We start from the raw sequence: 26257 nt of genomic DNA on the forward strand, positions 1-26257 counted from the left end.
TATATGTCTACTGTCTCTCCAACAGTCTGAAATCACACCAGGAATTTGCACTCTAGGCCACAAGATTCTGCACTTGTCAAGTTAGATTATTACTCCTCTTAATTCTGTTTTAAAACGGAACATCATTTAAGCAAATGTCTCCATGCATCAAAAGTAGATAAAATAAGTATACCTCATTTATACATGTTGTATACTTGTGTTTTAAATGCTGCATATGTTTTGCATTTGCTCATTTACCTTTCACCTGACCACTGTTTTTTAAGGTGTTGCTTTTTGGCTGCTTTTGCATTTGTGTCAACTCAACCTCTAAACAGCCGGACCAGATTTCTGTGTTGCTTTTCAACTTTTTTTAAGTTAATGCACAAGGTTATTGTGTATACTGCATACTACATACTGAATCTGTGTGCTGCATAATGCAGACCAAATTAACAATTAAGCATGCCATTACCAGCAGACTGTTCACACTCAAGTAAACTCAAGCAATACGTCCTCCCAGCGTCACATGCACAATGCATGTGTTGCTAATGATAGTAACGACCATGTTTCTATTCCGAGCCAACATTCAATACATCTTACTGAGTATGACTAATGTGTTAGTATGCTGTGTTTGAACACAGCCTTAGTTCATACTCAACCCAAGTCTTTATGTTTTGTCCACTTGTTGATAATGTCAGATCTGATCATAAAATCAAACTTTCTTACAAATTGTATTTTAAATTGTTTTCTTTCCTCTTTCTTTCTACAGATGACACATCAGCTAAAGCCGTCAGCAGGGTAGGTTTTCTTCTTTATCGTCATGTACATATTTATTAAAAAAGTGTACATCTTTTATTACCTTATCCCCTTATCTCTAGTTGCAAAGGCCAACCTTATTGACACTATAACTGAAATAATTCCAAATAACACAAAAGTTACAAATTCTAAAATGTCTCGTTGTACTTAACTAAAGTGCAGATTAACATTGCTCTTGGAAAACTCTTGTCTTTGTCTTCATGTTCTTTCAGAGCATTGTGAGTATAATTTTACAAATTCATGCATTATTTCAGTATGATGCAGCATATAGCATTAATGCTAATGTTGCTAACAGTGGTGCTGTCCAGAAAAGGCCAGTCTCTGTGACTGTTCAGGGCAATATCAAATAGATTAACCAGGAAAATAAGCTGCTGCATTGTTAGCATGTCCTGCGAGTGACTTGGCAGGGATTTATGGGGAAAAGTAGCTCCCCTGTGCTGCAAACACGTATGTTCACACCTTTGTCATCCTGACACCCTCACAGCCCTCGGAGGCCTGGTGTCAGCGGCCGCAGCAGGGCCCCTGATCCGGGTAAAGAGACTTCACACACAGAGAAAAAAAAACAAGGGCCACTCGACCCCTCGGTGCGTCATCCATACGTCTGTGCAAACAGGATGTGGGAGGATAGAAGGCTTCCCTTGAGCGAGGCTTTCTAGTACGCCACTCTCCCTGCCGTCCTGCCCTCACCCTTTCTTCAGGCGCAGAAATAGACGGCTCTCTGGCCCGACAAGGCAGGAGGTCTGCCTCTTACATAACCACACTTTAAAGCTAAGGCTGAGCAGCAGAGCTTGCCAGGTCTCTAATCAGAGCAGAGGGGCTCAGGTGGCCTCCTTAGGGACTGCAGGGGGATCCCTTAGCAAGCATGCATCAGTGGAGGGGGGTGTAAGGGTGGGGTGGATGGTAATGTTGCGATGAATGGCTGTATCTTTGTGAATGGCAGGAAGATGATCCTCTTTCATTCAAAAAAAATCTCCCAGTTTGAGTAATAGCTAGCTGCTGCAGTAACAGTACAGATTGCAGCATGTTGATTTTTGGAAACTCAATCTCAGTGTTTATGCAAAGCTGTGGAGTTGCAATATCGGTGTGCCTTGTGTCCAGCAGTACCAGGACTCAAATATGCAGGGTGTGGTGTACGAACTCAACAGCTACATGGAGCAGCGCCTGGACACTGGAGGAGACAACAAACTCCTGCTCTATGAGTTGTGCACCATCATCAAAAAAGGTGAAAGAAGACTTGGTTCAGCTTATCAAAAAAACCTCTCAGCTTCAGTTCACATCACACTGGGGTCTTTATAATCTCCATATGTTACTGGAATTGAATCAAACATATTTTTGACAAGAGGAATTGCTGTGGTTAATAACTCAAGAAGAGCTTTGTCAAATAGTAAATACATTTGTATTAAAAACGCATACATTAAAAATGTGTTTTAATTCATTGTAACTGAATAGTCAAAGTTCTTCTACCCATTCACATTGACAAACCAAGACTCAACCTAGACATTTGAATCATATGTTAAAACAATCTGTATACTTTTCTACAAATGCATTCAGTCAGTTGGGTTATTTCGACTCTATTTTCAGCGTTAGAGAAAGTTTTCGAAACACTTTATCTTTTATTTTTTTCTTTATCATTTTATGTTTACTGAAGGTGTGGGGGTTTGAATACACTACATTCAACATTTCAAAATGACACAAAAGTTCAAAAAAAAGAAAATAAATTCAAAGAAATAATAAAAAATTCAAAGAAAATGAGCATACATAAAAAAGTTCTTTTTAGGACTTTATCTTTTTCATTCTAACAATGGACATGGTGCATTTCATTTCACTGTTGTCAAAGAGTCAAACCAAAAGATAATTTTCACCCAAACCACACTGCTCATTAACTTCTTGATCATCTGTGTATTCACTGTCGATCCTCCGGTCTCTCGTCTTCCCATTGTATGATAACATGACCTATATATGAGTGTGAAATGGGACTGAAGAGGAGGACTGGGAATGAGATGAACTGGATGGCGTTCAAAGCCAAAACTCAAAGTCAGAGTGCCCTTGTTGTGATGTGGGACATTGTTAATAGATTGTTATTAGATTTTAACTGCACTGTTATGTCCTTATTTTCCTCTCAGGTAGACTCACCTCTATTGTTTGACATTTCTATATGAAAGGATGTAACACAAACACACAGCTAATGTTGTCCCTTTTGTGTGACCCACGTGTCTTTTATTTCTACAGCAACAAAAGCTGATGGATTTGCACTTTATTTTTTGGGAGAATGCAACAAAGTAAGTGGAGAGGACATTTGCTAAATACATTTTACACTCTAATTCAGTTCATGTATTTCATTTACTTTTCTCGCTATATCTGTTTCCCTCTCTGTTCTTTTCTGTTCTTCTCTATAGAGTTTATGTTTGTTCACTCCAACGGGGACCAAGGATGGCCCTCCAAGCCTCATCCCCTCGGGCCCCATCGCATTTGGGACAACCATCGCCGCTCATGTTGCCAAAACTCACAAAACACTGCTAGTAGAGGACGTCATGGGGGTGAGGCTGTTTTCTTTGCAACCAGTTCAGATTTACTCATAATAGGAATCTAACAAAATACTGCATCGCTTTGATCTTTGATTTTTAAAAAAAGAATTTGACATTTCTTTTTTTAAATTATATTAAATGCTAGAATGGCCGAAAATGCTGTTTCAGGTGTGGAGGTTTTCAGATTTTCTCAGTTTTATGTGTCGAGATTGCACACAAAATAAGACATTAACTTGGACTTTGGAAACACAGATGGACATTTTTCATTACTTACTGACATTTAACAGACTAATCAATTAATCAACATGATTTTTTTTCAAATCATTAGTTGTTAGTTGCCCTAATTTCAATTCCTACATTTTCTGCGGGGGGGGGAAATGTAAGTATTTTTGTTCTTCGTCATCTATATCCGTGGATTTCGCAGCTAAACTCCTGTGCACTTCAGGTGAAATAACTTTTATTGATCTGTGTTGCAGGACGAGCGCTTCCCCGACGGCACAGGGCAGGACTCAGGGATCCATGTTCACTCTGTCCTGTGCCTTCCCATCATCACTGCCATCGGGGACCTCATTGCCATCCTGGAGCTGCACCGGCAGTGGGGCCAGGAGCCCTTCAACCTCAGCCACCAGGAGGTCAGTCTGACCCAGACAAAACACAACAAGAGGGGGAGGCTGGAGCAAGGCTCACAGAACTACAGTTAGCCTGGTATTCACTTTAATCTGGATTAATCAAGATCTCTATTAGATTTGTGGAGTTCAGATGATTGTGGAAAATCTTTATGCTGTGGTTATACTAGTTGCTAATGACATAAATAACTTAACATACAGGTTGCCAAAGCAAGTTCAGTGAATGAGCTCCTTTGAGGCTTTAAAATCCAAATATTTCCACAAACCATCTCTTGACAATATTTTCTAAATGACATAATGATTATGAAGTTATTTGTCATTTTTCTTTGATTTTATTCAGTTAATTTTTTCGGAGTGACATAAGGTGAACCAAAAAAATCAGCTCGCAACGTTGAAACTCTCCATAGAGCAACAAATAATTCTCATTATTTATTATAGTTATGTGATAAAAAAAACATCTGTTGGTGCAGCTTTAATTGTATTTTGCTCAAATTTAAATCCACAATACAAACATGCAGATGCAGCAATGTTACAGGTGTCTGTGTGCCCTGAGTGGCTCTGAATCTGTAGACCAACGGTTTCTTCTGTGGTTATAAGAGCGCCTGATGTGCGGAACAGATCATTATGTTGTTATATACAACAGAGGAAATGTGATTAAACCTTGTTATTGTGAAACTTGTGTTAATTGTGATATATATTATTATTTCCTGCAGCTAATCTTCACATTCTTCTCCAGGTTGCAACAGCTAATTTAGCATGGGCAGCAGTTGCCATTCATCAAGTACAGGTGAGCAAACTGTACTGTAACACATCACTAAAGACTCAGCAAGGGGGAGCCTACCCCGTCCCAAATATTGTGATGATCTTGGATGACTTTGTTTGTTCTGGTTCTGCACTGGGGCATGAAAGGGGCGAAATCCACTGTGTACAGGAACTGGGTTGTAACTGTCCCCAGTCTAATCAGCTAAGCCACAGATTCAACAAACAGCTCCCTGTGGGCGTCATTACGTCTGAATGTTCTCATAAGAACAGCAAAACACCTCAGTGGAGCCACAGTGGACCTCTGAGCCTGAGCGCTGCGGCACACTACAAAACATATACAGATAACTATAGAGATCACTGCCCCTCTTTTTTGGTACGTATTAACTTGTGTGCACAATATACTTTTAATTACATAGATTCACCTTAACATTGTAACACTTAACACTTTTTCGGGGGTGCAATATGTTGTTCTCCACTATTGTTTGAATGAAGGTGGATGCCTAGATTCCTGGTAAATAAGAGAAATCAATTCCTTTTTTTATGTCTAAAAAATATAGATATTCAGTGGTTCATTGTTATGACTTTCTGTAGTGTTTCTATGTATTTTATTAAATTCTCCCAAACCACGTGTATGAGTTCCCAATTATCTGAGCCATATCCTCAGCATTAAGGATATGCAATTGGGCTGAACCATAGACTGTATATGGGCTGAACTGAATAAACCTATGAGGCGTATAACACGCACAGTGAAATATTTTAAATTGTACAAGTCTATGTTTGTTAACCCTCATTTTTCTGTGTCCCATTGTGGTAGCGTATATTTATACTGGCTGTATTGTACCAGGGTTTATTTTATTGATCATAGCGTGATGTAATGTGGATATTATCCTTTTAGTCAGTTTGTGTTGAAAATAGTTTGTTACGTTTTCTCAAGAGAACCCGGGAACATATTTGTAAGTGTTTTATAAAAGTGAAGTCAACAAATGTTTCAAAAAGCTGTGTTGTTACTCAAACTCCTGAAAACCCACAGCCAAGTGTGTAGACACCAAGTTTGTTTGTTGACAGTACACACATGATGCTGTACTGTATGTGTTCAGTGAACTATTTGTGATACGTCTCAGTGTCATGACCTATTTCTTCTTTGTCTTTCCAGGTGTGCCGAGGCCTCGCCAAACAGACTGAGCTCAATGACTTTCTTCTAGACGTGTCAAAGTAAGAGTTGCTGTTGGGACAGTTTTCCTAACTCTAAATTATTGCTCATAATATACATACTAAAAGTGTATTTACATCAGTGTCATTTTATTATAAATAAATTAGAACGTACATATTTTATCATGTCAGGTCAAACGTTAAATAAAACTTTTGGTAGCACTTTATTTGGATACCAGATTTCTTATTCGTTGAGATTCAACAATTCAGCTGTTTGGCTGTGTCTGTGTACATTTACTTGGATTATTCACGCAACATGTGTTTTACTAATAAAAAAACCTCTAAGAGTATGTTATGTTTGAGAGATAATGAATCTTCATACTATAGTGGTAAATATCTACAGACAAAGCAAAACAGTTGAACCTCAAATACTAAGCTTTTGAAATGTTGTACATACTCAAGATATCCTAATAAAGTATCACCTATTATTTCACACAATAAAAACAAATGACTGCATTTTAGGTTAGCTTTCATGTCTTGAATGTGAACGTCATCAGAGCTTCCCATTTGTCAACATCTCAATGCATCATTTCTTCTTTTCGCACAGAACATACTTTGATAACATTGTGGCAATAGATTCTCTACTTGAACATATTATGGTGAGTGTGATTTCTGCAAGTATGTGTTCATTCACATTGTCTTCAAGGCTACACATCCTGGGAGTGTGTGTTAGGTTTATGTGTGTTAAAAGGAATCATAATAATAGGTATACTTCTCCTCAAAATAATAGTTTGTTATTAATATAATAAATACATTGACACACTTAATACATGTTTAGGCTTCGCTCAACATAAAATAGGAATGTGATTATCAGTATTTGGATTTGGATCAGTGTAAAATATGATTTTCCTGTTTTTCTACTAAAACCCACTTCTCTGTTTGTATGTATTTTATTGCTTTGTGACTGTGTTGTCAATCCCAGGTCATTCAAGTCATCTGGTTCAAACACTATAATGCACTGGAATGACCTGTATTTATACTGTGTGTTTTTTACATTCTTCACATTTAACTGTTATTCTTATCCCAAGAAAACGTTTAAACTGCACTATGTTTTGCTAGATTAATGTGTTTATTTGTATTCAAACTCTCAGTATTGCTTATAAGGTTCTGTCCCTGGTGTTGTTTTGCAGATATATGCAAAAAACCTAGTGAATGCGGACAGGTGCGCACTCTTCCAGGTAGATCACAACAACAAAGAACTGTACTCCGACCTGTTCGATATCGGGGAGGAGAAAGAAGGAAAACCTGTCTTTAGGAAAACCAAAGAAATTAGGTGTGTAAGACTAACATTATTTCCTTCACTGTGCTAAATTCATTACATTTACAAGTGTCTACCTTTGATTTACACACATCTTAGCTTTTATTGCAAAGTGCTAGTTTATTTTGACATCCACAAGGTGTGTTTCCTGCCCCTAGAAGACATTGTTAACTATAGTGTACAGTAAACAAGTTCCTCTGGTGACAGAAAGCAAAGAAGGAAATGCTTCCACTAATAGAAAGTCAATTGAAATACTGGGGGATAAATCTTATTACTTCAATTAGTTGTGATACCATGACAGTGGAACATCATCACTTTTTACCCTCTGAATAAAAATATCAAAATCTACACACTTTGTGCTGTAAATTGCATTTCTAAAATCAGGTTTGAACATGGATTTTCATATTATTGATTCCTTATAGATTTTCACGCAGCTACGACAGCCTGGCAGTTCACTAAGCTAACATGTGTCCTCTCCTCTCTGCTCTCTCTCTAGGTTTTCTATAGAGAAGGGAATAGCTGGCCAAGTGGCTCAGACAGGGGAAGTCTTAAATATCCCAGATGCCTATGCAGACCCCCGGTTCAACCGGTAAACTACTCTCTTACCAATTGTTTCCATTGTATTTGATTATCAATCGCCCTATTAACTGTCTTGAAGTTGTGCTATAATTTGTCTTGGAAGATTATTTGACGATTTTCTCTCATTCTCACAATCCAACCTCAGTTAAGCATTGTCCGTCTCATTTTTGTATGCTTCTTTCCACAGAGAGGTGGACCTCAAAACCGGCTACACCACGCGTAACATCCTGTGCATGCCCATCGTGAGTAGGGGGAGCGTTATAGGTGTGGTACAGATGGTGAACAAGCTAAGCGGAAGTGCCTTCACTCAAACAGATGAGAACAACTTTAAGATATTTGCTGTCTTCTGTGCTCTGGCCTTACACTGTGCAAACGTGAGTAAACTGAACCAGTCTTAAAATGTTAAAATGACTAACTGACTTTCTCCAACAGCAAAACTCCATTCTTTTTTTATCTCTCTGCACACGCCTGCTTTATCTTTTGCAGTGTAGGTAGATTATATAATTCCTCATGGCCATGAATACTTGATTCTTATTTTCTGCACCTTTGACGTAGAGGCCTCATCTCTGCCCTAAATTCATTCTGTAGCTGGGAGGCTTTTTCTAGCTGTTACTAGGCTGCAGATTTCCTTATTTGTCGGAGAAGTCATTTTTTCCAAGGTTTTTAAGTGTGCGTTTCTCAATGAAAAATAATAAAAGCAATTTTTCTGTCTGTGATAATTATCCCTTACATGGAACACACAGACGTTTTACGAATCAGCTCTGGAAGCCTGCGTTTGTGTGGTCTGTCCGTCAAAGCCTCTCCTCTCTGTGGGGGCCTGACTCACCATTATCTCGTGCGACAAACTTACGCAGGAGCAGCGTCACAAAGTTGGTTTTAAAATTGATGAGGCGTGTGTTAATATTTTAAGACAAGCAGTCTGCATCCGTTCGCTGACAGGATTTATGTTTGGCTGTAATTTATGCCTCAAGTCTTGAGGAAACTCGCTTGGGCTGACTCTTGATTTATGCCGATCTGTGGTGGAAGGTGCGCGGCTCAGCGCCTGTACCCGACTGTCTGGGAAGGGGACAGCGATACAAACCAGATGTGGAAACAGTTTTTTTTGTAGACAGATAAAATATAACGCAGGACTGTTGCGGATAACTTAACTCTGTCTGACCCCTTTAAAATCATTTCTAAATAATTCAACAACGACTTATAAAATATTCTCCTGGTATTTTATAGTGCTGGAGTGTTTAGTTTCTCTCTCGACATTTTAATTCCTGTCCTGTGTGTCTCTGCAGATGTACCACAGGATCCGGCACTCTGAATGCATTTACAGAGTGACCATGGAAAAGCTGTCTTATCACAGCATCTGCACATCAGAAGAATGGAAGACCCTTACCCAGCTTAACCTCCCTACACCTATTTATAAAGAGATTGAAATGTGAGTGCCCCTTCCAGGTCGAATGTTTGGTGATTATCTCGGCTGTGAGTGTAGTTGGGTCCGTGCCACGTGTCGGTGAAAGTGGCGATGACAGAGTCCAGAAGTCCCTCTGTGTGCTGTAAATGCTAATTTAAGACTCTCTTCCTCCCTCCTCCAGGTTCCACTTTGACATTAGTCCCTTTGAGGAGATCTGGCCTGCTGTCTTCATCTACATGGTTCATAACTCCTGTGGAAAGACCAGGTAAGGTGTTGTAGTGTCAGCACTTCATCAAAGCTTAAGATTAGTTATTGTTGATCCTCCTTTTTCTTTCCGTGTGTAGCTTTGAGCTGGAGAAGCTGTGTCGGTTCACTATGTCGGTGAGGAAGAACTACAGGCGTGTGCCATACCACAACTGGAAGCACGCAGTGACGGTGGCTCACTGTATGTACGCCATCCTGCAGAAAACCTCCGGGATGTTCACAGAGCTCGAGGTTTGTTAACATTTTGGGTCTGGATTTTACTACGGGACAAAACTAAATAAAATCAGTGTCCGGGGTCCTTTTTCCATTGTCCATCTGTATATAGTGTCTTCCACACTATACCTTTTACATTTATATTTTATTTAATATGCTGTGTCATGCACACTTAATGTAAATAATATCCTACCTAGCTGTAATTGGCTCTTCATAGTGTATATTTCACAGATAGTCGACAGATTATATCCTTCACTTTCAATATGTATATATTTTACTTTTAAGTTCTGTTTTATTCTCTATTTTGAGATGTTTCTATGTTTGGTTATGTTTGTTTATTTTCGACTCAATGCCTTGTGTTACAACGAAAAAAAATCCCAATTTGGGATTGATATTTGATTTAATGTAATCTTTGTGATTTGTCTTTCTGATCTTCCCCCTGTGGTTAACAGAAGAAAGGTTTGTTGATCGCCTGCCTGTGCCATGATCTGGACCACCGAGGGTACAGCAACTCGTACCTGCAGAAGTTTGACCACCCGCTGGCCGCTCTGTACTCCACCTCCACCATGGAGCAGCACCACTTCTCCCAGACCGTCTCCATCCTGCAGGTAGAGCTCCACTTTACAGAAGTTTCTGTACAATTAAAGTCAACATTTTTACTAATTCATGTGCTTTACTTAACATTTCCATTATTTAAGCATTTCAACATGTCAAGACTTGCGGAATGTGGGAAAAAATATTCCGTCACTCTTGTAAAAGAATCGCAACAAAATAGCTCAAAAACATTTAGTTTATTTCTGTCGTTTTTCAACATATACATCTCAAATACACATATTAAAATAATAACAATTTTTAAAAAAATGTGACTCACCTTTAACTTATTACACTACAATAACCACTTTGTAGTGCCTTAGATATTTTCATTTTCTTTTTAAACTTATCCAAAAATGATATCCTTTCACAAGCAAATTCCTCTAATGTCATACTGACTCATTTTAGTTTTGAACAACTTTGGATAAAGTTTAAAAGCATCTTATTTGTCACATGAATTTTTTACCTCTGGGGGCGAAATGTGTGATTTATTGCCATGTGTGCTCTAATTAAACTAGTAAAATGCTAGTATTTGTTGTCCTTGATTTGGAAATCTGGGATGTGCTACCCTGAGCCATTTTTCTTTATATGTAATATGTTAGTTAGTGTTGGCTCTCTCTTGTAGCAGAAAGCAGGACACCATCTTAAGCCAACCAATAAACACTGATAGACACAGTGATAGAGCATTTTCCAATACTTAAATTAACATATATTTCCAAACAAGCAAAGGTTTACATAAGCACACTATTCTAGGTACATGATATGATTTAGTTCAGAGTGCCCTCTTCTGTTCCGTCCAGGATCTGCGTGAACCTGCGATGGCCTGAGATGAATTACAGGTTTCTGTAATCCAGCTGAGCAGAACGCCTCATAAGTGGAGCTTTTGCTTTTTTATTGATCTCTTTGTTTCCCATAGCTGGAAGGGCACAATATTTTCTCCAACCTGAATTCCAGCGAGTACGAGCAGGTGTTGGAGATCATCCGGAAGGCCATCATCGCTACTGACCTCGCCCTGTACTTCAGCAACCACCAGCAGCTGTCGGAGCTGATGAACACAAGTGTGCTGGACTTGAAAAACCTCACACACAGGTGAGGTCACAACACACACACACACCATACACAGGTCAGGTCGGGTCTCATAGCATCACACGCGGACCTGCTGCACACAAACGGCACTTTGAGTTTCTCTTCATGGCTATAACAAGGCTTTGCTCCCCTCCAGGGACCGTGTGATTGGTCTGATGATGACAGCATGTGACCTGTGTTCTGTTACCAAGCAGTGGCAAATCACACGACTCACCGCCAACGACATCTATGCTGAGTTCTGGGCTGAGGTACACTGGGATCCTGTTGGAGTTTAAACTGTTTGAGTGTCATTTAGTGCCTCCACTATAACAGTCAGGCTTATGTTGTCACCAAGAAAAGCTGATACCCCTAGGTGTCTTACACTTTGCAGAGTGAAAATACTGTCGTCTAGTGGTCAGAGGATTCATCACAGTTTCTCTCCTTATTTTTTCCTCCACAGGGAGATGAGATGAAGAAGATTGGGTTGCAGCCGATCCCTATGATGGACAGAGACAAGAAAGATGAAGTTCCTCAAGGCCAAGTAAGACCAGCATTTTTACCCTTTTGTCTCTCACCAGGCTCATTCTCCCAGGACCCCACTCAAAGAGATTCACATTTCTGCATTAGGAAGGTATACAGAATAAAAACAATAGGGAAGCTAGATTTGACTGTAAGTCATTTTAGGAAGGAGAAGTAGGAGGAGTGCTAGAGGCTAATGCTAATGCTAAGGTATGACAAGGTAGGATTGCCAATAGTTGGAAAATGGGGACGTCAGTTTTTGGAATATTTAAGTAGTATAATAAGTGTGGAAATGTAGGACACCCCACACATCATACATTTATTTGGACACTTTTTAATGGCCCAAGAGATTAAAGACAAGTCAAATAGCATTCCAGAATATTTCTTAAAGTTTTACATACATTTATTTATTTATTGATTCTATTGTCTATTCTCCTCTGTTGGTTTATTAATTTTTCATCATTATTTTTCAGGTGGGATTCTACAATGCTGTTGCAGTTCCGTGCTACACAACACTATTGTCGCTTTTCCCTCCATCCGGTCCTCTTCTAAGAGCCTGCAAGTAAGTTTTCACAGCTGGAGTTTTAAAGTATTAGGATAAGCTTCCTTCTGCATTCACTGCTTTGACAGAAAACCAAGTTTAAAAAAATGTATCTTCGTGTTAGGTTACAAAAACTAACTGTAAAATTGTTGTTGTGTTGTTTATTTTTGTAGACACAAAACAACAAAAAGTTACTTCACACTATCTTCTTGTGCTGATTGCACATCTCATGCGGCCAATAGAAGCAATGACATCATCTTGACGTGCAAAAAGGGGCGGGACTGGCCTCGTCTGAACAGCAGCAGCTAGCCTTAGATGTGATCAGGACGAGTGTTTAAAGGCGCGCATTCCAAGAGTTCCACTCAAAATACATACAAAACACAAATGCTACTGCCCTGATATAAGATTTAAAAAGCATGTGATCAGACCTTTTTGAAAACGTTTCAGATAGACAAGTGTCACCTAAAAGCATTTTAAAAAGATGAAAATACTAAACCCATTATTTTTAAAGAAAAAAAGTAGAATTAAGAAGAGTGTGAAGTAAATGACTCACTTTGCAGCAAAATGGGCTCTAGTTGCTACATTATTACATATTTGATGCAGTAATAATGAAGATGTAATCAAATGTGTGTAGCTGGTCTCAAAAGAGCTTATGTTGTTTGTTTACTGTTTAACAATGCATTGTATTTTATTTTTGTTATTATACGTTTTTTGAAATCTTTATCTGCAAAGAAATAAATAACTTAAGTCATCTCATAAATGTAGGGAAGCAGAAAAGCACTTGACTTCCCTCTGTAATGGAGTCACACTCAGTACAGGACTTGTGTAAGCACACGTAGTTGCTTCTTATCACTATGTACTTTTGTGTGTGTTTTTACATTTGATAAGAGTGTAAGAATGCTTTTTATGTCTCATTTCTGCCTGTTGAACAGGATCATGTGGCACATTTGCCCGCCCCTCCTGGGGTAAGCTCGTTGCTCTTTAAAAGCATTTTGACCTTGATCCCCGGGAATGCAAACAAAGTGAGCGGTGTAATATTTAAGCCCCGGCCGTACGTCAGCACCGGGCCCTGGGTGGGCCGCGCAGACCCCGCGGAGCCTAGCTGCTTGTTGTGGTGATCTGACACAGACGTGTAAACTGGCTCAGTCAAGGGATGGCAGCAAAGGGCAGCACTTGATGACATCATAGGGGGAGAGGATACCTTCATGCTACTACAGATGATCAATGGATTTCATGGTGCTGTAGTGACATGTGTTTTTCATTGTTGCAAAAATAATTACATTTATTAATTGAATACAGTTTTGTTTATTGGAGCTTTTGTATCGCAATGTGTTGACATTCATTAAGGATCTCCTCAGAACCATAATTGATATTATCCTGGTATTTTTTTTTCTTTATTTTATTGTTAGAAGTGCATATTTCGTTTGGGTTTAAAGGTCTGATTGTCTCTCACAAAATAAGATTCATACTAGTTTTAACATCAGTTGCACACCCTTGTGGCAGCAAAGTGTTTTACTGTTGTGTTCCAACTAACTAGTTCCATCAGAAGCTACAATAGAACACTTCATTAATGGCGCATTTCCACTGCAGGGCCTCGCACGCAGGGTTCGAGTTATATGGGAGCCAATGGGTGCTGAGCTCCCATAAGGAGGGGTCTGAGCTCCCACGGACGCAGTGAAATCATACATCTGTGGGGGTCGCTAATACATGACCAACAACCATTATTTTAATCACAAATAATGCATGTGTCAATGTAATGCGTATTATTTACGTTAACGAGGTAAATAGGCTAAAAGAAAAACATGTTTTCCAAAAGAACTACACATCTCTTGAAGGACAATATCATGCCTGCACTGCACTGCACCTCCAAGGTGCGCAAGCGCAATACATTATTGCTAAATCTATGCCTGTGAGCGTGCTGCGCGAGCCGAGATTATGTGTGTGTGTGCGTAGTTGAACCTTTTCATATTCAAGTTTGTAGCAAGTAGAGGGCTGCTGCTGTGTGTGTGTGTGCGTGCACGCGTGTGTGCGCACGCACGAGTTTTAAAGACCCCGATAGAGCTCAGTTTATAACTCTAACGCAGTGTAGGCAGAGCCGTGACGTCATCTTCAATGCGAAACACAAAACCTAACTAACATCAGCCGTTAGCTGTTAGCACTCAGAGCTCACAGCTCTTCATATCTGTTCAGAAACTAGACAAAAGTTAAACAAGTACAAACCACAGACTGTCTGTGTCATGGCGAATACAGTCGCTGGTTTATTTATGACAGATAGAAAATTGCAAATAGCTTTATAAATACATGAATAATTTTGCCTTATTAGGTTGTATTTGTTCATACTGACATGATTTTCAGAATCAAAAATGATTGATTAATGTCTAAATAAGAATGTTGTATTGTCAACAAACTGTGCTTTACTACAATATAAAACATAACAAATGTTGAATAAGAAATATTTTTGGTTGTAAACCACATACAACAACATCTGCTTGTTTCAGATTCCAAGATAATGAGTTAGTAGCACAGTCCTGATTGTGACAGCATGCAGAGTCTGATGGAGGTGTTTTGTGTGCAGGGATAACCTGAGCCAATGGGAGAAGATCTCGCGGGGAGAGGTGGAGGACGTCGTGCCCGAGCGGCCTTGTGATCCAGGCCCTGTCAAGGTGGACAACTGACTACCAAAGGGGTTGCTGGCCCACCAAAGGAATGCAACAAGAATCCTGCCACGGACTTGGTCGTAGGGGGAAAACCCACATCCTGTGTTCGCAGGAGACGGATCAGCTAAAGGCGACCTGACTTTGAAAACACACAGTTACCTCATTGGGTGGCGGAGGTGTCAACACTGACGGTTTCACAGATCCCAGAGACTGACAGACAACCGATGGGGAAGAACTTGGACCCATAGCTCTACATCCACTCAGCTTGGGAATTAATTTGGTAGAATGGACTTGTGCCGTTTTGGTAGTTTAATTTTGGCTCTGTTATTTTATGATTTTTATTTTATTTTATATGAGCTGATTCTTTTGTGGTCTTGTATTTGCAGAGGCCTTACTCTGAACCTTTCACAGGCTAGACATATGTGAAATCTTGTTGTCGGTTCAGGCTTTTTTGATTTTGATTTGAAATGGTACTGTTTGCCTTCTGTGGTAGGTTTATCGTACGTGCACTACTTCAGCAAGGTATTTCCAGAGACAGGAGGAATGTGTAGAGCAGATGTATGGTTTAATGCCACCTTACTGAAAAGGTGGATGTCAGAATGTTTTTTTGATTACTTTTTTAGCAAAAATCCTTTGCAGTACTTGAATAATAAAGACATACAGCCTATTCTACGTGGAGAAACCCCCAGCAGCGTATTCCGCTAAACGTGGAGGAACTGTGACGAGCAGAGTTAGATAATGTGGACACTTGTGGACACAGTCACAAGAGAGTCACAATGTTTCTCCCTGAAGTAGACCCCACAGCACGGCCCCCGGACCCTCCTGGCATTTAGGAAGCTGCTGCATAGTCCATCTAACATCTTCTGAATAGCAGGATCTGTCCCCAGGCCAGCAGTAGTAATATTTTCAGGACAAAGAAGATGCACAAATAGCATCAGTCACAGTATAGTAGTGTACAGGCTTATAATAAAGTAAGCTTGTATACTATTGTATTTTTACTGTTATATTTCACGCCACTATCTCCTCATACATTATTTTACACAGCAATCTGGTTTCTCCTCATTAATCAGTAATCATTTCTGCAGCCATGAATAAAACATGAGGATACTGCACAAGTTGGTTAGGTGTCCCAGCAGATTCTAAAGATGTTTTGCAGTGACACAACATGTTGACTTCCTTATGTAATGTCTAGACGGAACCTTGATGTATAGCAACATGGTTAAGGAGTGATACATTACTGAGGTATTAATTAAATAAATAGGAGAATGAGTCACCACAGACTATGCTGACTCTTTTTGACATAGACGGGTGTCCTTGCTGGGTTAAAAGCTACAGTGTGAAACATTTATGACACTGAACCCTTTTTGCTGTAGTTGTCAGGCAGAGCAGCTCAACAGAAGTCTCACAAATGGTCAGCTTCATGTTTTCCCAAAATGTCAGCCTGTTGGGACAAAGTGCATCATGTGTCTATCTCTGGGATTGCAACACAAGAATGTTTGGTTGACTCTCTGCAGGTGTGTAACACAGGTTCCCCATGGCCTGTCCAAGGAAATAAATCGTCCTCTCCAGCGCCGTGCAAGGGGGTCCATTTGGACTCTTTCAAAATGAGTTTCCGAGATCTTCCAAAAGACAATATTTCTTGTCTGAAACTGTCATTCCAGTGGACATCGTCCAAGACTGAAAATACCGCTAAAATAATTTGTTTTTACAACTGGTACTGTGGCCCCCAATGGTGTGAATGTACATTTATGATGAATGTCTTGTTGATTGCAAAATGGTGGAGGCACGTGGGTCAGTGCGCCATCAGTTTCCATGCTGTGGTCCGTCTCACGTTTCAGAATGGCTTCAACCAAGAGCAACAATTAGCATGCACCTAAACTGACCTTTATATATTATTTTGCACACAGGTGTATACTGTGGGCAATACCGACTGAGATACTCTGATTGCGCTAAACTGAGTGGCGGTGGTGCACTTTCAGACTTAGTGTGTACACTGTGTGTATGTGTGTGTGTGTTTGCGTTTGAGAAAGAATGCTTTTGACCGTCTCTTTTCCACTCCGTCCCCACCTGAGAACATGGTTAAATCCATAACACTGCACTGTCTCTCCTACTTTTCAGCACCAGTTATATACCATTGTCTGCACTATGTTTAGCTTATGATCTTTATCATTATTATTATTATTGATAATTATAATTATTATTGCTATTATTACTATTGTTATTTTCTTAATTAGAGTTACATTTAAATTAACTTATATTTTTTATACAAAGCAAAATAATGTTGGCCTTTTTGTTTTGTACAAAGTTAACATTATGAGAAACAAAACGGTCTTGACATGTTACTGTTACCCAGAATAATTGCGGAATGTTTAAACTAAATGTAAGAGCAGTAGCCCAAATGACTTTTAATAAATACCTGAAAAATACATCTCTTTGTCGGATTAGTCTTTATTTCCTGTGTGAATGACCAGCATGGATTATACTATATTCTTTCATTGATAGCCGCAAAGACAATGTTATGTGTCAATGCATCATTCAGGATGTGTTTATTATTGATAAACTTCTGGGAGCTTCCTCCATCCTCCACGAGATTATTTTATCGGGTCGTTCCAGCCCAAAATGTTACTCCCCTTCTACTCCTTCCTCTTTGCTTTGTAGACTAACTACGGGGCCTTTACTTGCACACTATAATGAAATAATTGTGGATTATACAAATTAAGATAATAGTTTGATTAAAGCGTGTACAGGAGTTGTGCAGTAACAAGATGTCCTTTAGTTTACACGATTTGTCAGCTAATTGGGTTACTTTGTGCATGGATTTGGGCAGTCACAATAATAAGTATGTATATACATGCTACAGTATTGTTTATGGATCTTGACCATATTTAACAACCTTCACAACCCTGATATGGGATTCAGGATTCAGCAAATGTTTGCCATTGCTGATGGCCTCAAAATATTTCAATCCGCCCCTGCTTTACAAGTCGAGGCTTGATCTCCAAAAATCTTCTAGGCAAGGCAAGGCAAGTTTATTTATATAGCACTTTTCAACACAAGGCAATTCAAAGTGCTTTACAAAAAATGAAAGAGATTAAGAAAATGGCATTTAAAATCAGTCTAATAAAATAAACATTAAAAGAAAAAATACATGGATAAAAGTTACAGTGCAGTCAATTAAATATTAAAAGAAAAAAAAGTACATGGATAAAAGTTACAGTGCAGTCTAAGATATGAATAGTTCAATTAAAAGCAGCGACAAAAAGAAAACACTCTCTTTCTGATGTTTGTTGAGAGTTTGCAGGAACAATAACATGTAAAATACCACCTGCCGTTTCTCTACTCGAAATAGGCCTATATTGATTTAAAAGTGAAGCCCAACTTATTTGATTGGTTCAATTATTTCATGTGTGTCATGAATTGCAAGAAGTAATGTCTTTATTTCAAATAATACGACTAAGCGTTATTTTCAGCATGTACATTTTTTTTTTTAAACAGTATCGTAATGACACATAATCATCCCTCAAATAAATCATAATGCAAGCTAATTCCAAGATATTTAAATTATTTTTCATTAATGCTTGGCACAATGTGCCAAATGTAAAATAAATGTCTGTACTGTACAGGTGCATACACTTTAAAACTTCGCCTATACGCCTCATCATGTGTTAATTAGATCTAGCACGTCAAAACTCATGGGTACGGTTATTATCAAGACAGTGAACGCAACGCAGACATTACGCACTTAGGTTTCCATGGAGACCGAGCAAAGAACAAACTGCTTGGGCCGTGAGGAAAGTTTACTTTGTGTCGTAACAAAAAGTGCAACTAGCTAAAGGTAAGATTAATACTTATGGTTTCTGCTTCCTTAAAACTTTTTTACTGCCTATAACCTAGATTCTATAATAGAGTAATGTAAAACCAAAACGGGAAGCACTTTCGTAGAATTCGTGCTAGTATATAGGTAAGTCATTCCTAGCATTCGACATTTTGGTCCCCAAGGCCAAGACATTATATCAGCATTTGCATTTAAAAGGGCGAATGCTTATCTGTAATTATTTTTTTTACCATAAAAGAAACAATGTTATATACCCAAGATATTCAAAATTCTAAATAATTACTCAGATTTTAGTAGGCCAAACTGCCATGTCAACTTCCATAACAGATGTAAAAAAAAAAAAGAAATCAAACAAATTCGACATTTTGGTCACTGTCGTATAATCCCCTTATTAATATTGTTTAAAGTTGTTTCAAAAGTGTGTCCCACGTTTGAATGTTCCCCCTGTTACTCTGATTTAAATCCTCCTGGCCGCGCCCCTTTACTCTTCTACTATTTGTATGACTCAAGAAGAAGGATTGGGAACATCGTGTACAAGAAGCACAATAAGTATCACTCTTCATAAAGAGCTTGACTGTTGCGGTAAAGCATAACGTGTCCACTCTGTTATACTTATTTTTTAGTGGAAACTGATAATTATTTGTAAAACTATGGTTAATTTATTAATCAAATATATGTTTCTGTTGTCACAAAGTGCTAGCTTAATTATCAACACACAGGTAGCCATTGCCAAGGTTAGCATACAATGTCCACCTTGTTACTATTTTTCACAGTAACAATAATTATTTGAGCTATTGTTCTGAGCAGCACCAAAATATTTTTCTTATACTTCAGCACTATACTTAAACTTTTTTTATATATTTACAGCGCTGAAATGGCACCTAATGCTAGGAAAACCAAATTCATTCATTCAAAAAAAGAGATTTGATGGCAAATCTTAGTCGTAGCCTGTTGAGAGCCCTAGGCAGAGTTTTACCAGCATGTCATGTTATTCAAGCTTGTTTCATGCTTGTGAGGTGTATTGGATTAAAGCCCTAACTACAACATAGGCAGGTTTTAAAAATGTATTCAAATTTTTTAGGTTTCATTTTTTCAATGGAGCATCACAATTATGTTGCATAAACACATGTTTTGTCACCTGGTGTCACTGTCTTTACAACATCTTGTTTTGTGGCTTCGAAGCCATGTCCAGCAGATGCAAGCCGAGCCCCGGGTGCTTCAGGAGTGACATCCACAGACTGCTGCTGGCGGCTGAAGCTGGTCAGAAGACCGATATCCTGTCCTACTCCTCAGGTCATCTGGGGCCCCGCGGTCTGAACCAGCCTCAGCCTCACGGCGAGACAAAGCAGTCTTTCTGGAAGAGCCTAGACAAACCCCAAAACCCTCTGATACCCCAGCAGACACAGACAAAAACACTGACCTATGTGAGGAAGAAAGAAAAGAAAGAGCGTCTCTCCCAGTTCTCCACTGTCGCTTCTTCAGTAGAGTCTGAAGCCTCAAGGTCAACTCAAGATCAGGCTACACATACAGACAAAAGAGAAGATACAAGTCTACCTACGGTTGTTAACTGTTCCTCAAACGTTCTGCCAGTCCAACAAAAACCCTTCTCCCCAAAAATGTCTAGTTCTTCTACTGATTCGGAGGAGAAACAGCATTCTGATGAGAAAGGCCTGAACAAAAATGGCCAGCTAAAGACAAAACAACTGTTCAGAAGGCAAGACATAGCCATGCAGGACCTCTGGGGTGGAATAAATGTTGCTGAAATTCACGAGAGGAAACTACAAAAGGTCAGAACGGTCACTATGTTTGTATTTGCACATTTTGATCTGTTCTGATGTTAATGTAACGTTAGATGACAACTCTGAAGCACCCTGTCAAACCTGCAGAAGGTGCATGAATAACATGCACGGGTTCTAACACTCATCTTAACTTGCCAACGCGTGTGTGTGTGTGTGTGTGTGTGTGGTGTGTGTGTGTGTGTGTGTGTGTGTGTGTGTGTGTGTGTGTGTGTGTGTGTGTGTGTGTGTGTGTGTGTGTGTGTGTGTGTGTGTGTGTGTGTGTGTGTGTGCGTGCGTGTGTGTGTGTGTGTGTGTGTTCCTGTCATACGCAGGAGCTGAGAAGGTTGTCAGCGCAGAGCTGGCCCAGCAGAGACCGCCTTGCGGTGTTCAGTGACGTCTTTGATGATGTATGTGAGGACTCGCCAGTATTTGGACGCATCCTGAGGGAAATTAAGGTTTTTCCATTTTCTCTGTACCCACTAACACATTTTTAGCATGCGCTGTCAGACGTATTAGAGCCAAGAGACAGGGAGTCCCGGGTGTATCAAGTGGAAGTAGAGCAACCATTGGAACCATTGGTCATGATGCGTCTGGGAGCAGGTCATCACAAAGCAACGGTTGCATCAGTCCTCATCCATTAGAGAACCATTTATTACACCATTTTTGTATTACTTTATTAAAGCATAATATACTTACTGCTACAGTAAGATACTATACTTATTATATACTTTATATATATATATTCTATACTACTATAGTTATTTCCAAACTTAAATAGCGTATTAATTGCATCTACTTTTTTTTTTTACAAAATACACATAGTTATAGTATATCATGTTATAAATGATGTTTTCTCTTTCTTCCAGACAGATTATGATTTGTATGTCAACCACTTGATGGCTTCCCACGGCATGGTAAAGCACACTGCTCCTACTGTTTTCTAATAATTACATAAGACATATCATCAGAAGAAGAAGAAGACGCGTAACAAAGAGTGATGGCTTCATGTTTAGTGGATTATCAAGCTCTTGCATTCCAAAGTTGCTTTTAATGAGGTGTGAAAATGTCTCTACCTATAAAAGTGCAAACTTTAGCCCTCATATCTTACTTTTCAATACAAAGTCCTTGTAATGTCACAAAACCGCACCTTTTGTTCAGTCACATTCTAAAGGGTCAAAGGTAACTTGTGTCACAGGGATCATCGTTCATTTTCATTTTCATTTCCATTAGGGACTATCCTCAGCGCTGGGGTCCTTCTTTTAGAGGCAAGAGTATAACCTCACAGTTGCACATGGTAACATGTTTATGTTGTTGTTCTGTTACAGTCACTGGTAACTTCCCTCAAAGCTCTTTCGAATGAAAAAGAAAGCCAAACAGATTTAGCATTTGCTGTAAAAGAGGTTTGCAGGCTGGAGCAGGAGGCCAGAAAAGCTCTAGAGGAAAATAAACGGTAATGCAACGATCTCTCTACCAATAAAAGGTGTATACAATTACTGTATGTCTTAGTATTATTTAAGTGTGTTTGTTCTTTCTTAACTTCAGAGTCCGAAATAAATCACAGAATGTTCCAGCTACCGCAGGCCCAGAGGACAGTGACACGCAGAGTAAGTCTCAAGACTACATTGGTAGATCTAATCATTAGTGAACCACCTCTAAGCATGTGCTGTATATCACCCTGCAGGCAGCAGCACATGCTAACTTCTAAATGTCCTGTGTCTCTGATGCGGACAGACTGAACAAATTATGACTTTGTCATGCAAACAGACATAAAGAGAGTGTTGTAGTTTGAGTGAGTCAGCTGTGACAGTGCCTGCAGGGGTGTGTATTTACAGTACGTACAGTATGTATTACAGTGTGTGAGGCTCCTCTGTGTCTGTCAGGGCTGCAGGACAACACATCCAAGAGGCTTCAGGTTCTGAGCACATGGAGGGAGATCCAACACCTGGAGGAGGAGGTGAAGAGGAAACCGGTGTCCTCTGTTACAATCGCAGACACTGAAAGACACGTCAAAGAGCAAAGGGTACTGGGAGATAAACTGCTGTTCATACTCATGTATTCACCCTGTTCCTCAGAAGTAAACATTTTGGCTGATATGTCACATTAAACATCAACTTTTTTTTTTTTTTTAATGTTTTCCTGGTTTTTTTCCTCAGAAAGAGATATTGAGACTAATAGCCTCCAATGACCGTCTAAAGATCACCAACAAGGCAAGGGAGTTAGCTTTTATTTCCTGTGTCTTAAGTGCATGTTCTGCTATGCGATAGTGGGTCATGTTTTTGTCTCCTCTGAAGGATCTGGAAAACAACATCAACATGGTACTGAGCAAAGAGAAAGCAAGCAAGGCCATGAGACGGTACATGTAATATTGTATATTCGTGTATGTATGTAAGACTAATGACAATTTTTTACCTGATGCTTATTTCTGTATTTTCTACCAATAGGATGTTGTGGGACGAAATACACAGTAATCTAAACACAGAGTGTGGATAGCTTCATCAGCAAGTAAACCGAGGGATCATTTCTTGAGATGGACATACAAAGTGCAATAAACTGAAGGAAATACATTTTCTACCAGCAAGCTACTTTATCTTTCTTTGTTTTTATCCTTTAGTTTTTTGTACAGTAATAACACTGTTGATGAAAGCCTACAACTGCCACCGCCATTAGCTGCTTTATATACTGTAAGTTGAATCAATATATTGCAAAACATTTTAGACAATCATGTGTTTTGTGTATAAGAAATCTTAATTTACATATTGAATAGTTTTGTAGTCATTATTTTCGACGAGCTCTACATGTTAAACTAATGATGAAAGTACTATATTTGCTTCTGAAATGTGTTGATGTAGATGTATAAAGTACAGTAGCATAAATAAATATACTCAAGGACAACTCGTACAACAGCCTCAAAACTATACTTAAAACAGCTTTGAGCAATTGTTTTTAGTGAGAGAACGTCAGGTTTCGTTGTTCAGCCGTCAGTTTATAAACAGCAGAGGTGGGGACTCGAGTCACATGACTTGACTCGAGTCAGACTCGAGTCGCATATTTTTTGACTTGAGACTTGCTTGACTAACATTGATAAAAGACTTTACTTGACTTTGACTTGGTATTCATGACTTGAGACTTGACTTAAGCTTGAGACAGATGACTTGAAAGGACTTGACTGTTTAAAATTAAATATTTGCGTTTGTTTTTGTAGTGAGATATTACGTTTAGTTTTTTCGAAAAACGTGATTATAGCGCCGTGCGCGCAAACCTGGCAACCCACTAGAAGGCAGGAGTGTCCGTTAACATGGCAGCAGCTAGCTTTACTCCACAAATAGTGAAGTTTGGATTCAAGGATTATTTTGTCGATGACGGTAATAAGAAGAGAACAGCGATATGCAGGGTCTGCAGCATAAAGATCAGTGACACGACCACCACAACATCCAACTTCATTCGTCACTACAACAAACCCCACAGAGAAAGGTGCGTGCATGTGTTGTGTTAGCTAGAAAGCTAACGTTAAGTTTAAGCTACGTTAGACTTGGTTTCAAATCGATTAAGCAAAGAGAAGACAAAACGGTAAATGAACACTAGAACCGCCGAGAGAGAGAGAGAAAAAGAGATGCCTCGTTTATTTCCCCTGTGTTATTATCAGAAGTTACTGTAAACTTTTGAATAATGTAGTTCATCTACTTTTAGTATTTTGTTTAAATGTTTTAATTATGTTGTTTTTGTTTGTAGAAGTGCATCATTCCTTGATTTATTGTAAAATGAATCTGAACTTTTTGATCTGTTATGATGATAAACTGAAACAATTTCTAAATTAACCCAATTAAGTGAGTTTTAAATCGTCCTACTTAGTTTATAAGGAAATTATGAAGAGGAACAAATTAAATGATTTAAAAATGATATCTACTGTATGTAGGCGCTGACGCTGTTGGCGGTTCTAGTGTTAACAGAAATTTAAATTAATATGTGTAATGGCATGGCAAATGCAAATTAGTCGCTTTTCGGCGCCTCCCGCTTTTTTAACGCTGATTTGGGTGACTCGTGTAATTCGTGGAGAACCGAAGAATTTTCGTTTTGGGGGGGGGGCTGGGTCCGTCAGTCGGACGGACGGACAACTTCTCACTTCAAAAAAGAAGAAGAAATCTAGACCGCAAAATAATTAAACAAGCGAGTGCCTGTTTTTCCTGGCCAATGGCAGGCTCATTGAACACAACACGAGCGTAACGTCTCTTCACGTTAAGTTCCCCACTCCTGCTGTAAATAATAATAAAAACCCTTGATTTATAACTTAACATCTCTGTCTCCTATTGATCAGAGTATATTATAAAGAATAGCCAGTTAATTGAAGCATTATAGCACAGGCCTTTGTCAGATGGTATATTTGACACTGTTTTTTTTCTGCTTCGAATAGTTCTCTCTTTTTTCACCATACCTGTGTTTGCATCCCTCTGTATGATTTTCTTACCTGGAGTTCTGCCTTTTTGAACAGACTTTTTGAGTCCTAGCTATATTGTCTGCAGTTCTAGGGTTAATATTTATCTAATATGATTGTCATCGGTCTAAATTAGATTTCAAATGATTAACTGTGTATGTAATGAAGATCATAGTGTGGGTTGAATCCATTTTCATAACCACTGTTTTTTAACTGATTTAAATGCGGAAACTGGGCTTATTCATCAGAATTTGTGTATGACTTGACTTGACTTGCTTGACCTGAGCAATGACTTGACTTGACTTGCTTGATTCTCACCACAGTGACTTGGGACTTGCTTGATACTTGTAGATCAAGACGTGAAACTTGCTCATGGCTTGCACATGTAGGACTTACTCCCACCTCTGATAAACAGCAGTGAAATTGACACTTCACATATGGTGTTCTTGTGCGCCAGGGCAGTCTAATCAGTGCGTTGTTAATATGAACAACTTCATCCTTGGGGTAGAAATCAAATTAGTTGAACTGTATGTACAGCCTGGAGCTACTTGAATGCCAATTAAACAAAAGAGAGCTGCTTTTAAAGCAGAATAAAAGGTCTGGATATCGTCTCATAAATCGCTTTATTCTGTGATACCACAGAGGATTAGGAGGATAATAAGTCCTTCTCTCATTTCTGGCTACGAGAAACCAGAAAGTATTCATTTGTGCAGAGTGAATGAGGCATTGGAAGAAAAAACACGAAACCCCATAATATAATTCACAACTGGTAACGATAAAACAGACCTCTGACGTCGGCAATGGAGATATATAGGATAGTTCAATTATTGAAGTACTGTATATAATGTTGACATGGTATTACTTTACTTGACATTTTCTGCTTTTGACTTTTTATTCAAGTACATTTATCTAACTTTAGTTCATGATACATTTCTATAACACCAATCTACAGGGAAGCATATCAATCTAAAAGTGGCTTCACATTGACAACATAATAATGGCCTTACATGTATTTGAGAGTGATTAACACAATAATATGAAATTTAGTGTAACATTCTAAAAGGAGGCATTTTGCACGTAGTGAATACTATTTGTTTGAAAAGTGAGTACATTTTGGGGCTGGTATTTTAACATATGTTAGTACACTGTTTTATATTTTTTGGTTTACAGAGAAAACTACAAAATCCAGTTGAAAGGTCAAGAAGCCACGGG

General features: G+C 38.9%; 2 protein-coding genes across 6 annotated transcripts; both read left to right on the forward strand.

The window, feature by feature from the left end:
* Positions 1-630: 630 nt before the first annotated feature.
* pde10a (phosphodiesterase 10A) lies at positions 631-17429 on the forward strand. The gene is made up of 20 exons (XM_034209669.1): positions 631-774; positions 1894-2014; positions 3022-3071; positions 3189-3329; positions 3794-3949; positions 4680-4730; positions 5859-5917; positions 6462-6513; positions 7045-7187; positions 7669-7761; positions 7939-8125; positions 9035-9177; positions 9335-9418; positions 9498-9648; positions 10083-10238; positions 11138-11310; positions 11444-11555; positions 11747-11827; positions 12279-12367; positions 14922-17429. Exons 1-20 carry the CDS (start codon positions 646-648, stop codon positions 15019-15021), a joined length of 2271 nt encoding a protein of 756 aa, XP_034065560.1. The 5' UTR covers positions 631-645; the 3' UTR covers positions 15022-17429.
* A 1315-nt stretch (positions 17430-18744) lies between these two features.
* On the forward strand, positions 18745-23508 carry LOC117542193 (uncharacterized protein C6orf118-like). 5 transcript variants are annotated; one of them, XR_004568393.1, is made up of 10 exons: positions 18745-18838; positions 20021-20625; positions 20949-21071; positions 21483-21530; positions 21942-22066; positions 22159-22220; positions 22505-22636; positions 22770-22823; positions 22908-22969; positions 23058-23508. XR_004568393.1 is itself a non-coding variant. In XM_034209715.1 (10 exons), the coding sequence occupies exons 2-10, from the start codon at positions 20023-20025 to the stop codon at positions 23104-23106; spliced, it is 1305 nt and encodes a 434-aa protein (XP_034065606.1). In that variant the 5' UTR covers positions 18745-18838; positions 20021-20022; the 3' UTR covers positions 23107-23508. The 5 variants fall into 5 exon arrangements, 4 of the variants coding, with proteins under 4 accessions (XP_034065606.1, XP_034065607.1, XP_034065608.1 ...); XM_034209715.1 differs by having other exon boundaries at positions 22458-22636; XM_034209716.1 differs by having other exon boundaries at positions 22497-22636.
* Positions 23509-26257: the final 2749 nt, after the last annotated feature.

This window comes from Gymnodraco acuticeps, unplaced genomic scaffold, assembly GCF_902827175.1.
Source record: "Gymnodraco acuticeps unplaced genomic scaffold, fGymAcu1.1, whole genome shotgun sequence".
Lineage (NCBI taxonomy): Eukaryota > Metazoa > Chordata > Actinopteri > Perciformes > Bathydraconidae > Gymnodraco > Gymnodraco acuticeps.

What these genes read in the sequence shown, in the direction of transcription:
- pde10a (XM_034209669.1), top strand. Translation starts at nt 646, where the DNA reads ATGTTTTGTCCACTTGTTGATAATGTCAGATCTGATCATAAAATCAAA. An exon ending in GGATGTTCACAGAGCTCGAG is followed by an intron (nt 9,649 to 10,082) that starts GTTTGTTAACAT and finishes TGTGGTTAACAG; the next exon opens with AAGAAAGGTTTGTTGATCGC. An exon ending in TTGAAAAACCTCACACACAG is followed by an intron (nt 11,311 to 11,443) that starts GTGAGGTCACAA and finishes GCTCCCCTCCAG; the next exon opens with GGACCGTGTGATTGGTCTGA.
- LOC117542193 (XM_034209715.1), top strand. Translation starts at nt 20,023, where the DNA reads ATGTCCAGCAGATGCAAGCCGAGCCCCGGGTGCTTCAGGAGTGACATC. An exon ending in GCATCCTGAGGGAAATTAAG is followed by an intron (nt 21,072 to 21,482) that starts GTTTTTCCATTT and finishes TCTTTCTTCCAG; the next exon opens with ACAGATTATGATTTGTATGT. An exon ending in AGAGGACAGTGACACGCAGA is followed by an intron (nt 22,221 to 22,457) that starts GTAAGTCTCAAG and finishes CAGTACGTACAG; the next exon opens with TATGTATTACAGTGTGTGAG.